Source organism: Electrophorus electricus, chromosome 8, assembly GCF_041902795.1.
Source record: "Electrophorus electricus isolate QZ-2024a chromosome 8, ASM4190279v1, whole genome shotgun sequence".
Taxonomy (NCBI): domain Eukaryota; kingdom Metazoa; phylum Chordata; class Actinopteri; order Gymnotiformes; family Gymnotidae; genus Electrophorus; species Electrophorus electricus.
The window spans coordinates 29,348,436-29,363,084 of record NC_137504.1 but is presented as its reverse complement, the minus strand read 5'-3'; the positions used below and the strand labels follow the sequence as shown (position 1 = coordinate 29,363,084).

At 44.3% G+C, this 14,649-nt stretch overlaps 1 protein-coding gene across 4 annotated transcripts in view; it reads left to right on the top strand.

Moving 5' to 3' along the window:
* tmem132e (transmembrane protein 132E) overlaps window positions 1-14,649 on the top strand; it is a 187,259-nt gene that overhangs the window by 114,320 nt on the left and 58,290 nt on the right. For 2 of the 4 annotated variants that reach the window (XM_081718916.1, XM_027004227.3), the window contains exons 1-2: window positions 4,164-5,924; window positions 6,764-7,691. In XM_081718916.1, coding sequence (XP_081575042.1) covers window positions 5,768-5,924; window positions 6,764-7,691 — 1,085 coding nt within the window. In that variant the 5' untranslated portion in view covers window positions 4,164-5,767. Of the gene's footprint in view, window positions 1-4,163; window positions 5,925-6,763; window positions 7,692-14,649 lie in introns of those variants that run through there. The other 2 variants (XM_027004228.3, XM_035527035.2) reach the window with 2 other exon arrangements.

Below are 14,649 nucleotides of genomic sequence, written 5' to 3'. Positions count from 1 at the left end.
TGGTATGTTTTTTAAACAGCATGGGCAGCTGTGGCTTGCAGGCGATGGGATCTTCGAACAAAGTGAGCTATTACACTGTTCTTAGCCTAACTCTCTGGGAGGATGTTTCAAATAGATCTTTCTTTTTTCCTTTCTAATGAACCACATAGCTGCACAGATGTGGCTCTGACTAACTGCACTCCAGTGTCAGTTAGTGTCAGTCAGACTGTAGGTGAGACTGTGAAGCTCCTTCACAACCAATTAAATTACCTTTTCCCTGATTCCTATACACTTATTTTTTCCCCCCTATACTTGTTTTATTTTCTTACATGCATGACTTTTGCATAGCTACTTTATACCAAAATTTCTTCTGCCATGTTGTTTATGATCTCCTTATCGCACTCCTTGTACTATGAAGTCTTTTTTTCCCCCAACATCTCGTCCAACCTTTCGGATATAAAAGCGGAACCGTGGCGGCCAGGTTCGGAGTGTGAAACTAAGCTGGATATGGATACAGGGTAACCAAGCAACTGAGTTAAGCGAGCTAATTTCGTGTTCCCTTTCTATGAGGTGTCTTAATGCCAGTAACAAATGTTCCTCTGAGCATTGATGACGTTGACGCGAGCCAGAATCGCATGTGGTATCTGGGCGTGTTCTTTTCTTTACTTCTTTGCAGCATCAGTCACGACATGCGGAAACCATTGAAGCGGCAACAGAAATCATGGTCCTCTCAGCCAAGAAAGTACCATTTTAGGGGGTTCATTGCACATCATGCAATAAATTCTTGTTTTGTTTGAGTCTAGTTAATTCCATTGCACTCGTCCAACACACTTTCTTTTCAAGCAACCAGAACTCATTCTGGGCTGTTATAATGTCCAAGGATACAACTACATACTGTGGTCTGCCTTTCTAAAGTTGGACCTCTTCCGAACACACAAAGTCATAACATATGTTGGCATATGCAGATGTTTTTGGAAGGACACTGCGTTTTGCAAAGAAGTTTTTTTTTTGGGGGGGGGGGGGGTGCATTAAGTGTCATGGAAAAAAGTATTTTTCTTCATATTAAAAGATTATATTTTGTTTAAAAACATGATGAAAATGTGGTTTTGTTGAAAAGATTTGAGAGGCCCTGGACAATTGACACAGTCCACTTAGCACTGACACCTGTCTCAGATATGTTCATCTGACCAAAACTCGTTAGTGACTGTTTTCAGCGGCATCGGTGCGATCTCTTCCCCTGGCAGGTGCTCTGGCTCTCCACTCTTAAAACAAGAGCATGCGATTGTCTAGAGATTAGGTTAGTGCTTATTTTTCTGCATCGTTAACGTCAACAGTTTCAGGATACGGTTAAAGGCTTAAAAAGTATTTAATAAACTTTCATTCCAGATATTGTGTGCAATAATTCCAAGATAAATATTTATATCTCCCTTGGAATAATTTGGATATAACAAAAGAAAAAAGATACGTATTTTATTGTGGTAGCTAACATTATGCATTTTAAAATATGGTAAACATCCCATGCTCTGCCAAAACAGATGTCTGCAGAGGCTCATTATGAACCTTATTATAATCAATCAATGTCCAGAGGAATATAAAAATGAAAGCCCGTTTAAGTGCACGAAGGTCGGCAGGCAGGCAGGTCAGAGGTCGCGGGCGGGACCAGACTCCCATGAAAGCTGCAGCCCTCTTCAGGAGAGCGGCCTTGGGGCCTCTTCGGCTCGTTCTTTGTCCTCGGAAAGGCCCGGTCTCCCCCATCTCACTCACTCGGCCCATGCCTCCTCCGTCACCACGTTTATTTCAGTGCAGAAATGGCATCATGACCGCTTTAAACATGCAGAGGAGTAAACGGTGATGCACTGACACACAGCTTTCACAGAGTGTTGCCCATGTTGCCTTTTCGACCTCCGATGACAGTCTGCCTTTTTTCCACCTTAAACCATGATGCCAGACTTTTTTTTTTTTTTTTTTTGGTGTCATTTGGTTTTCTGTCGTTTAATGCTACGCATTACCTGCTAACATATTTCATACACGGTTCTGTGGCATCCCTGGAACTGCTGAATTCAAAATGATGCCCTGTCATGCCGTTGACGACAAATATTCTCATTTCGTTTTGTCTCGTTTCACTCCATCGTGAGTAACTAATGTCCTGGTACTGCATTAGCCTTCCCCCAGCCCCCCGCTACTAGGAAAAGGAATAAAAGGAGAGTGGAAGTCAAAGGACAAAGAGACTGCCAGGTATCCTGGAGCCACTATCCAGGCCTTCATGGACCTGTAGTGATGATAGTCTGCTAGCCTTGAGCATCCTTATTCGGTATCTACTTTTAAGTAAGATCAGCATCACTCTCTGCATAGAGATGAACATGACTCTCTCTTTGATTCTACCTGGTATCTCCCCAGCTTCATAGGAAGCTAGTGCTAGCCTCCCTGTTGTCATGCTACGCTCACTGATTAAGCCTCATTACTTAGTAGAGGATTTCATTTCCCAAGCAGCTCAGAAGCCTGCCACCATGCTAACGGTCACCCAGCCAGTGCCTGTTTCACATGCTAATCATTTCATTTGCAACTGTTGTTTGTCATGCTAGCTCAAGCCGCTGCTCTTTCAGTAGTCGGCGACTCATGGCAACCGCTCCTTGTTAGCATACCCGCGGGATCAAAAGGTTTAGTACACTCTGTGTGAGGTGTCCTCGTTCTCTCAGCCATGACCCTGCGACACTTATGAATTCTTGTGGATTCATGTTTGTTCTCTAATGAAATGCTCAGCAGAGCCTTTGATTCATGAGGTGCTGTGGAAGATTAAAAAAAAACAAAAAAAAACAGAGGTAACTCCCCCCACACCGCCTGTTACCCTGAAAAAGCAAGTGGAAAAAGTTGTGGGCTATAATGTTTGGCCCTTCTTCAGAATTATTAGTCAAAGTCGTGAAGGCAAACCTAATGGAATCAGATCTTAGTTCAGTTTGGCTAATGTAGCAGTATATATCACTGATTTATGAATATTGGCGCTGTTGTTTTTGCAAAACGAATGTTGCTTTCTCTGTGACTGGTGTTCTGTGATGTACCTTTCACATTGCATTACTTCAGCGTTTGATCACGCGGCTCGTCGCGCCGCTTTCTGAGCACCGGCCTTTTTCATTCGGTTTCTCGTCTGCCTGTTTCTTCTGAGCACGCTCCAATACAGTGGCCCTAATGGTGCGTTCCTCTGTCTCTTCAGAAAAGCAACTTATTAACATAACATAACCCTCTCATTAATTTTTAAAGCAGTTCTGAAGGCAAAACAGACCTGCATGTCGTTTAAAACAATTTCACAAGTTAAAGTGACTTGGAAATGAGCACAAACATCAGGTCTGAAAAATTGTATTTAGTCACAGTCAGACTCTCACAGTAACACAGAGGAAGTGATTACTTTCCACTTCCTTAGAGTGATGTCTTTTGCTGTCAGGTTTAAATTTTTACACTTCAGACAATCTGAAAGATTTATAGATTGTATTTTACAGGTATTATTAAACCAAATACATCTGAGAAGGTTAGAACATGTACTTTTACTTTTGATATACATCTAACTTTCCTTTAATGATGGAATGGAATGTGCTTTTATACACAGCCCATCGACTTGTGCACGAAAACCACTGACACGAAAACTCTGGCTACATCACACAGTTGGACAGTTAAACACACATACGTGCACGCACACGCGCACACACACACACATGCGTTTTGATGCTGAATTCCAGACTGCACACTCTTCACACAACACATTTTTACTGTGGATTCTTTGCACTTGAACTTTCCAAAGCTTTGCTGCTCTCAGTCAAGTACTACATTTCAATGAGCACTTTGCCCTTCACATTTAATAGCAACACTCTTCAGTGTCTTTTATTGCACATGCTTAATACAGCTGAGCTCATATGTAAATAATATACCTCTCCTTTATTACTGATCCTTTATTTTATTTCCTGCTTCTTTTTCTTTTCATATATATATATATATATATATATATATATATATATATATATATATATATATATAAATAATTTATTTATTTTTACATCATTCTTTTCTGGAAGGATGGAAGGATTGCAGAATTTCCTTGTTCGGTGTAACTGACTGTTTGCTGGATATATGACAATGAAAACTCCTGATTCCTGAATCATACAATGCTGCAAGGAAAGCTGGAAACATCGGTGGGGTGTTTTAAAGTGGATGACCAGTGTCACGTCAAAGATGATGTGCGCTTTATTTCCCATAAAGCTAGTCAAAGATAGATGCCCCCCAAAAAAAGAACAGAAAAAAAGCCCCAGGGATCAGCTCAAGTCACAGTTCATACTCCAACAGATGCGGCTCCTGTAACTTAGCACTGCGGCAGCCGGCACTCTACTAGGCCCAGAGGCCTAATAGGAAGCTGAATGGAGCTGACTTTTGGTTTCATGTTGTAATCCCATCTGCGCCCCCACTTTGCTGCAGTGCACAGTGGCCGCAAAAAGTCGGTCCGGTGGGGGACGTCGTATATCAGCTCCAGAAGTCCCGTGCGGGAGGTTTAAGCCCCCAGATCAGCCAGGGCCGCGGGGAAGAGTCACTGACGGCACTGGCCCCAGCTCCACCTGCGCTTAGGAAAGGCGTGGGAGAGATGCGCTTTAGCGGTTAATGTGTTTGTAATGGATTGGCTTTCAGAGGCATTAGCTCATCCCTTTAGGAGGTATTCATTTCACGCGCCGCAGTCCGCGAGTGGGCCAAAAGGTGCTCGAATCTCGGCGAGAGAGTGAAACTTAATCCAGGCCCTTTTCAATCGACGCAGCCCCATTGAAAGTGGATAGTGTAGTAACCTTCAGCTACAGAACAGAGCTCCCACAAGCTCACTCTGGAAGAAATGTTTATGGACAGACCATATTACGGGCTTCCTTTGTAGCTTGCTACCAGAAATGTTGCCATAATTAGCACAATAACTGGTTAAGAGATCTGAATCCATTTAGAATGTGCTTTTTGTCTGCCCTTTGTGGTGGTTCTTCTGTAGTGGTCGCCAAATCACAAAATTATGAAGAGAAGGAAGGCCCATATATGTAAATTTCCTCTTCTTCTTCTTCTTCTTCTTCTTCTTCTTCTTCTTCTTCTTCTTCTCCTCTCTCTGTTCTTTGAAAAAGCCAGTTCAGAGTTACTGAACTGCCGCCCCTCCCCCTCCGGCTCCTTCATTTAAATGCATTTCTCAGGAGTCTTTGGACGGAAAAGAGAGGAAAGCTAATTCGTCAGTGATCTTCTCTCTAATCCCATCTCTCTCTGCGCCTGAAGGCGTTCAAGTAATGCAACCCTCCCCCACCACACCCCACGAACACACACATACACACCATGTCTGCCTCAACATGTCCAGTGGGAGAAGATAAATGGAGTACGGGAGTTTGCAGTCAGGCTGGTGTCAGTGTATGGGGAGGCCAGACTAGGAGCTAAAGTGGTGATTATAAGGCTGGGGCAAGGTGTGGCGAGACAGGGTGGTGTCTGGAGCTTTGTCTCTTGCTGGGAGGAGTGACTAGAACTGCAGGGAGGAGCCGAGCTCTAACAGGAGCCATGGCGAGTGGGTGGGCTTAGTTCAGAGAGTGAGAGAAGGCAGACTTTCACCATGCTGGAACTCGGGGGATGGTTGAAGAACCTCTCAACAGGCTTCACTCTGCCCTCAGCAAGACTGTTTTGCACAAAATTGTGACACGCGTGGATGTCTTCAATCGCCTTGGATCCATTTTGAACATTTTGAGTGGAAATAGATGTTCTTTTCAAGGCTGGTTGAGATCGAGTTTCTCATCATTTTATGTTCCTCTTATTTTTCATGGATGATCTTCTTTTGTGTGGTCCATGGATGTTTCACGTGAGCTCTGCTGCGAAGCACAGCTGTAATATGGGATGTTCCCTAGCGCTGCTGGACTGGAGAAACAAGCCATGTCTCCTGTTGCTAGGGATTCTGATAAGTATGTTGCCTGCATGCCATTTCTTATAAAACCAGGCCCTTGCTTTGAACATATTACTTCTGATAGATTGCAGAGAAATTGTGTACAATATATATATTTTTTTTCAGTTTGCCTTTGCACTTTGTTTCACTTTATGGCGGTTTGATACAATAAATGCTTAGCACTCTGAAAGATTTATAAACCCGTTTATGTTTTGGCCAGCTTTTGCTTCGGATACCTGTGGGCTTGGCAAAGTAATTCAGTTTTTCTGCATCTCAGCTGCGTTTTGATCAGAGTATTGCACATAGAGAGTAAGTAATTAATCAGGTAGTCTTGGAGAAATCATCTTGGGCCGGGGGGGGGGGTTACAGGAGTCTTTGCTGTTTCTGTTTTGTACAATATAGGACTGGACAGGCAAACACAGGCTGTGAAACCCAGCCAGGCAAGCAGAGCCAGATGTTGGGGAATCTTCATTAGGCATGGCCTGTTTCATCCTTTTGTCCAACTCAGCATAATCAAACAGCATCATCAGAACATGCATTTATCTCTAATTAACCGTAATTAGATGCACCATTCATATCCCTCTCCCTCTTCCTCCTTCTCTCTCTCTTCTTCTGTTCTAATCTCGCGGGGACCGCAAGCTGATTTTCCGTCAAGTAAAAATGTTTTCAGTGCAAACGCAGCCGCAACTTGTAGTGGTCGCTCGTCAGTGTCGGCACCCACCGACCTGCTTCTGTGCTTGAGTGCGTTTTCTGTGGTTAGAGTTACCCAGAGCGACACGTGCTTCACTGCCGTGTCTGGATATGTGCTTCCCAGGTTTGGTCTACAACTGTCTGACACTCCTTTGTTTCTTTCTGCAGTTGCAGGTAAAGTTTCCCCCACCAGCTCCAATGCTTTCCTCAGTGCACCCGACACCAGCGCCGCCTCCGGTTCTCCAGATCTGTACCTCCCAGCCAGCTTCAAGCTCTCCAACACCCAACTTGCCTTCTTCCTCCAAAAGAGCCGAGTCCCATCCCGGGGTGGGCCTAACGGACACCCACTGCAACGTTCTGAGAGTTTTGTTGTCTTTCAGACCAAGGAGTTACCTTCAGTCAACATCTCCCTGGGGCCTTTCACCCAGGACCAGACGCTTCCCAAAGACCTGCTGCAGCCGTCTAGTCCCTTGGACGTTCCGGGTAGACTGACTGTTAGCTGGAAGGTGCGGGCGTTTATTGTTCAGTCCAAGGTGTTCGCGAGCAACCCGGTGGTCCAGGTGCTTTTTTACATTGCAGGCCGGGACTGGGATGACTTCAAGGTCCAGGACAAGCTGCCTTGCGTGAGGTTGCATGCCTTCCGAGATGTTCGGGAGATCAAGACTTCTTGCAGACTCCAGGGAAACCTGGCGCAATGCTTGGCCCAACTGGACCTTCCTTCTACCTGGTTCAACGTCAACGTGGCGCCCCTGGGCCGCAGAAAGTCCTCGGCCTCGGACGGACTGGAGATGAGTGGGGAGACCCTCCAGGTGGAGCTCTACTACACCCTCCATGATCCAGACAGCAAAGGTGAGTGCGGGGAGACTTTCCCCAGACGAGGAGGAGGGTCCAGAGGGGAGAGCTCAGCCCAGCAGCCCTTACTTCGGATTGGAAGCATCACCCTGTACCAGCCCAGCCAAGAGCAGCTGGTAGTGGACAAGCAACTAGACAAGAACGTCTTCTTAAGGCTACCTGACAAACCACTAAAACCTGGAGAGACTCTCAGTATCTACCTGTTCTTAGTGCCAAACTCAACAGTGGAACAGTTCACACTCAAGTAAGTGCCTGCACTTTTTTTTACTGCTTTAAGATACTTTAACACTGGGAACTCTATTAGCGTGTGAACATATGTTCCATGCACTACACACGACAGTCAGTGTGAGTTCTCACGTGTCGATACTTTCTGTCAAGGTATCTGAGTATCGCGATATGACAGAGCCAAGCAAACTGCATTCTTTCCAAGGTAAAAATGGATTCCACATTAAAAAGTGAGAATCGTACATCATAAAGAATCTTGATACATTTCTGATGGTATGCTGGGATTAAGAGCAAATGAGGAAGATTCTGCTTCCCTAATGGGTATTAATTGACATCCGCCAGATTGAAATGCCTCAGGAGCTGACCCAGTTCTTCTCGAACTAAAGCTTCAGGGTTTTGAGGAGTAACTTTACTTGTCTGCAATGTCTGTTTTCCATTCATCTTTCTTCTTCAACATAATGAGAAGGGTTAGGGTCCCTCAGAGGGAAACCCTTTCTTTAAATCCCTGAAAGCAGCAGAAAAAAAATGTGGTTTATTCTTTCACACAGATGAGCGAAATGGAGGAGCAGGAGGTGGATAATATTAACTCTTCCAGGCATGCAAAAAGAATGCTTCGTAAACAAAAACCATCATCCCCACCCCCCGAACTTGCTGTCGTAATGGAAGCTCGCGTTTTCAATTTAGGAATTCACCGTGAATTAATTAAGCTCCAGTAACTCATTAGGGCCAACAGGGGTAGGCTGCAGCATGATGTATGCCAGTGGGGATAGTTCATTAGTATTATCTGACAAAGTGTGTTTGGTTGAAGGCGGGTGCCTGGCAGGGTTGGTACACAGGAGTGTGGGTCAGCATGCGAGTGCCACCTTTCATATCGGTCTCTGTGGGTCTTTGAATCTGAGTGGTTTCAGTGGTCTAAATTCCTAACAGCTGTCCTCCTGCCATAGTTCATAGCTGTCTACACCAGGGGTTTTCAAGTGCCTTACACAGTTCCAGGTTTTCTCTGTCTTTATGCACCTGTTTCAGCTCATCACCTAATTGTCGATGAGTTGGATCGGTGCTTGAACAGTCTATCCACTACGCCTGAGCAAGGGAAACTCGGCAGCATAGGGAATTAAAACCCAGTGCTAATACATTTTAAAATCCTACTTTTATGACATTTCAAAGATTTATGTTATGAAATAAAATACATTTAAGTCATAAAACAATTTCTTAAATCGATGACACTTTAGGGCTTTATAAACATTGCGTGATAATTAAAAAAAACACACGGCTTATAGATCATATCCAGATAACTGTGGGTAGCGGCACGGTAAGCATTCAGAAATGTCTGCCTAAGATTTATGAGCAAGTTATGAAACTGCGAAGAACATTTCTATAACGTCCTTAAGTCTGAAGATAGAAGTATTAAGACGTGGAGCTTACTAATACTCTATAATCTCTTTAACATGGTCTTGATTCTTTTCTCCTCTCTCCAGCCATAGGGGATCACAAAACAGCCAGATACAGAGCATCTAATTTCATGGCTGGTAATTTAATTTGTCCTGAAAAGAATAGCATTACAGCAAATCTGACTTCATAGATCAGAGTACACTAAACGCTGGCCCAACGTAAGACCTTAGATCTGCCCATCAAAGGTCCAGATGGTAAATTCTTCTGACCACATACTCTTTTTTTTTGTTGTTGTTGTTTGTTTATAATGTGCTCGTATTGGAGTCTGTGTGCCCCGGGTCCAGGGTGGTAGCGTTAATCCTCTGTGGAGGAGCCAAAGAGCAATAAAAGCTCAGTCAGAAAAGGGGAGAGAGGATGAAGGGGGAAAAAAGTCAAGAAGTCCATGCCAGACGACTTGATGGGATCTGAATTAAACACTGCAGGGAGCAAGCGGCTGAGGGCGTCCACCCAAAAAAGACCATTAAAGATGTAATAAAGAACATCTTTAAATATGAATTACGCTGGGCTTAGTGTGCCCACAGCCTGCATTTCTTCAGCCCTCCCTCCCCTCTGTTGTAGTCTTTATTTCTGCAAGTCTTTTGAAGGCTTTGGCAGTTTGCATCTGGCTTTGCTATGGATGATAGATGGAGAGAACATTATACAACTCCAGAACTACCTTCCTCCAAAAGTCCCTTTTTTGTATGTCCTTAAATGTTTGTTTCTCTCTCTCTCTCTGTGTGTGTGTGTGTGTGTGTGTGTGTGTGTGTTTCTTTGTTTGGTGGTTATTTAACCTAAAATACCAAAAGACTTATTTCTGTTCACTGTTTTTTTGCTAGGGCATGGTTTAGAGTGTAGGCATTACAGTTGTAGCTACAGTAATGTATAGGCCAGTAGAAAGCCAGGCCTCATATAAATAGTAATAAAAGGGTTTGCGTGTGAGAGAGAGACTATGACGTGACATGAGAATATATGTATGACTAGACATTTATCATTTATCTCCTATTTTTGCATGCATAAAAACATATGAAACATCTGTACTATAATGTACGCAGAAATGCACATGCACGCATATGCAACTGAAACATTGCTGTAACACTCACACATTAATGATGTAGCAAGGTATCCACAAGTTGTTTGAACTCTTAAAGCAAAGGCAGTTTCCGAATGCCAGCAGAACTGAAGTAAATCTGCTTCCTTAGTGTCTAGAGGCACCAAACTGCCTTCTAATCAGTCAGAGACTTATTGGCTTTAAAACAGCGAAATCCAGTCTAGATCCAGGTTTTTACCCAAGAGTGAGCCATACACAGAAATGAGGGACGGAGGGCCTGTCGTGATCATGCTCTCTAAAACACCTCTCCTCTCCTGTCTTATATATCTTCCCTTCAGCATAGTACTCTGTTGAAGGAAATGGAAATTATCATTGAGTTTACCGCAAAGTTTGCAAAGTTATCAAAAGTGGGTGGACAAGTGCATTATAATCAACAATCTAAATGGGAAAACCATTATGCCTTGCAGTTATGGCGAAATGACTTCCTCATATGCTGAAATGACTTCCTCATATTCCGAAATGACTGCCGTATACACTGACATATACCAGATATTATGCTCACACGTGCGTGAAAGACTTCCACATATATGCTGTTTTTATTTACATATCCATGTCTATATCCATATTAATTTATACATGCATGAGAGGTTTACGCATGTCTATGTTCACTTCATATTATGTATGTACAAAGCTTTCACGAACATATATGCATGTGTTTCACATGTATGTGACTATCATATGTGTTTTATCTATGATGTACACATTTTTAGTAACGTGTGAATGAGTGATGTGTGAATACACAAGCTTATGTATTTCAGTAGTGTATATGTATGGCCAAAAGTATGTGGACACCTCTCCTACTTATTGAGTTCAGGTGCTTCAGCAACTCCTCTTGCTAACAGGCATATAAAATCAAGCACACAGTCACCGTGTGTGATCTCCATATACAGATCCTGACGGTAGAATGATCCATGCTGATGAGCTCAGTGACCTTAAATGAGGTATTGTCATAGGACGCCACTTTTAATACATGTCAGTTTATGAAATTTCTGCCCTGCTAGGTCTGCCCCCTGGCAGGTCTAAGTGTTGTTAACGTAAAACGGACACATCACGGATCGACAACAGCTCAGATACGAAGGGGTGGAGAATGCGCACCCACAGAGTGAGGCTGCCAAGCGCCGAAGCACGTAGTGCATATAAATCGGTTCTGTTGCATCACTCGCTATGGAAGCAAGATCAGCACAAGGACATTGCATCGGACGCTTCGCAAAGTGGGCCTCCGTAGCTGAACACCTGCGCTCATGCCAAAAGTCGCTATGTGAGACACGGAGCCTGCCACCACTGGACACCGCAGCAGCCGAAACTCTGGAGTGAGGAATCGTGGTTCTCTGGAGTGAGGAATCGTGCTTGACTGTCTGGCAACACAATAGGTGAATCTGGGTTTGACAGATGCCAAAAGAATGCTGCCTGCCGGAATTCAAAGTGCCAAAAGTAAGGCGGGGGGGATAATGATCTGGAGTTGGTTTTCAGGGTGTGGGCTAGGATCTTTAGACCCAGTGAAGGGTAATGTTAATGCATCAGCATACAAAGATGTTTTAGACGGTTTTATGTAACAGTTGAGGAATTTGGTAACAGTGGAGGAAGGAAGGCCCTGCTCTTTCCTAGCATGGCTGTGCCCTTGTGTACAAAGCCACAGGTCCATGAAGACATGGTTTGATGAGTTTGGTGCAGAGGAACTTCAGTGGCCTTTACAAATGCACTTTTTTTTACTACATGGGAACAATTTCACACAATTTCGCACTCCAAACTCCTGTGGAAAGCCTTCTCAGAAGTGTGAAGGCTGTCATAGCTGCAAAGGGGGCGAACTCAAAACTCAAACTGGGTGAACTGGGATAATTAAATGAGCATTGATCCTCATCTATGTTGAGTAACTAGTACTTATTGTCTAGTATTGTTTGTTATTGCACTTATCGTTGTCTGATATAGAGCTTATTTTGCACTTCTAGGCTTTAGCATTGATTCCTGTATTTCAGCAGTATTCTTGTTCCATGGTATCTTAAACTCTAACCTACTGTACTGGCTAGGAAGTATTCTATGGGTAGATGACAAAGCACTTTTGTAAGTTGCTCTGGATAAGTAAGTTTGCGCTTCCAAATGCCATAAATGTAAATGTACAATGTAACTCCATATGAATGTTCACAGTTTTGGAATGGCATGTCCAACAAGCTCATATAGACATGATAGTCACGTGTACACATACTTGTGTTTGTATAGTGTATGCATATGTGATACAGACTTTACTTGAGTAAAAAATGATTGAAAGGCTTCTAATGGCTAAGCTGTGGGGAGAGTGTGTGAGAGGCTGCGTGGAGTGTGTGTGAGAGGCTGCGTGGAGTGTGTGTGTGAGAGGTAGACTGCGTTAGACCTTTCTTTCTCTATGGCCTTTTTATTGTTATGCATGCACCTTATTCTGCCATATGCAGTCAACATGCCACCTACGTCCAAAATGTCAGGTTACCATGGCGATCTGATCACGGCTATAGCCTGTGTTGCAAAATTGATTATCCTCCTCCTCTAGATTTTTTATTTCTTTCCATCATAGTGGCCTCCGGTTATGTAAGACTACATCACGGCATCACATGTCAGAGGATTGAGGTGTTGCCATGATTCTGCGACACGGAGACCAAAACATCGACGCGGCGTGGCGAGGGTAGTACAGCGGCACGCAGGCCTGTTACTGCACGTGCCACAGAAGACGAGAAACACGTCCGAAGTCTTTCCCACATCATAACTAACCTCGGTGGCATTAGCTGGCCGTGTTGCTCTACAGGAGCTACTGTGAGTGCGGTGTTTCCAGTGACGTGATGGTCCATAGCGCGAAGACACTGTGGTTCCCCCCTGCCCCTCGCCTCCGATTGGCCGAGTCGGTGCTCACACCCGATTGGATGACTCGGAGCCGCGCTGCCTGTCAGACAGCTCTTGACCACCAGCAGCAGCAGGTCCTGGTCCCCTCCACCGACGTCGCCGGCCACTGACCTTGCCACCCGGCTTTCAGATCATTATCACCTCCACCCACTTCCCTGTCGCTTTATTTCTGTTATCTGTGCTCTTCCTGTAAAGTGCTTCCAGCACACGGCCTCCAGGCAGCTTATTTATGTAAGAGCTGACAGCAAAAACTATTTAGCTGCGGACAATGTGAAGACCGGCTATCTGTTACAGAGTCCTTGGACTTATAGGCAGTACACATGCACATATTCGCTATCTGTGGAAGGGACAGAATAACACACACAGTGCTTAACATCCTGCTTCGTTTTCCATAGATTTTTACATTTTTTTTTTAAAGATTTATTTCCACGGAGGCAACATCTCTTTGCCCATACTGCTCCTGTGAGTTAAAGGTGAAGTAGGCTGAAAGAGTGGCCCGGAACATTCCGAATTCCGTCGATCTGGTGCTTTAAACTCCACTTGGCATTTCCTTTATCCAAAGGGGAGCGCCGTCTGTTATCCATGAAGCGGTGGAAACCTCTGCGATTTTCTGTCATTTGGGATTGTCCCCCATCTTCCTTCATTAGATGAACTCCTGCTCTTCCTCTCACAGGAATGGTTTCTTCTCTCAGGACACTCTGGCAAGGTTACACGCACGTGTGCTCAAGTGCCCTTTATACTGGGGTCCGCTCCTTTACTGTTGTACTTGTGCACTTGGATAAAAAGGGTTTTTTAGGGAAGCCAAGGCCTTGGAGATGTAACATTTAAGTGAATGTGTGTGTGTGTGTGTGTGTGTTTGTGTGTGTGTCAGGCTTATGTGTGGCTAATTATATTGCTGCTATTGAGTAAATGCTTTCTGCAGGGGATAAAATGGAAAGTTTTGAAAAACATTTAATGTGAACTGTAAAAAAAGGGGTTGGGCGGGGGGTGAGATGCCAACACTGCTGCACCGTGCCGATCTAACATCGACTGAGCAGTACGCCCTACTTAACAAGTCTCTCTGCTCATGAAAGACAGATAACGTTTCCTCCGAGGACTATATCATTATGCCAAATTGGTCTGGCCGTCCATTGCTGTCAAAGTCAATAGCCTTATTTTGTTATTTTTTGAGTGTGGCCAAGGAGACTGGAACCCCACCTGCTGTGTGATGACTTTCTGCATTATACAGAGACAGATGATTGTCAGAATTGAACTTGGGAATTTTTCCTTGGCACAGAACAATGATTAAAGGTGGCATTGACTGGAGGGGGTTCAACAGAAGTAAGTTCCTTAGTTCTGTCACATGATACTGTTTCAAATGCATGCCCACAAGCGGCAGGTGGGGTTTCCCCGCACGTAGCATTCTGGCTGTAATTATATACCAGGGAGTGCCTTTATGTGTGTGTATGTGTTTGTGTGTGTGTGTCTCTCTCTCTCTCTCTCTCTCTCTCTCTCTCTGTGCGTGTGTGTGTGTGTGCGTGCGCGCGTGCGTGCATGGTGTGTGTCTACGTGCCTGTATGGATGGTTCAAATGACAA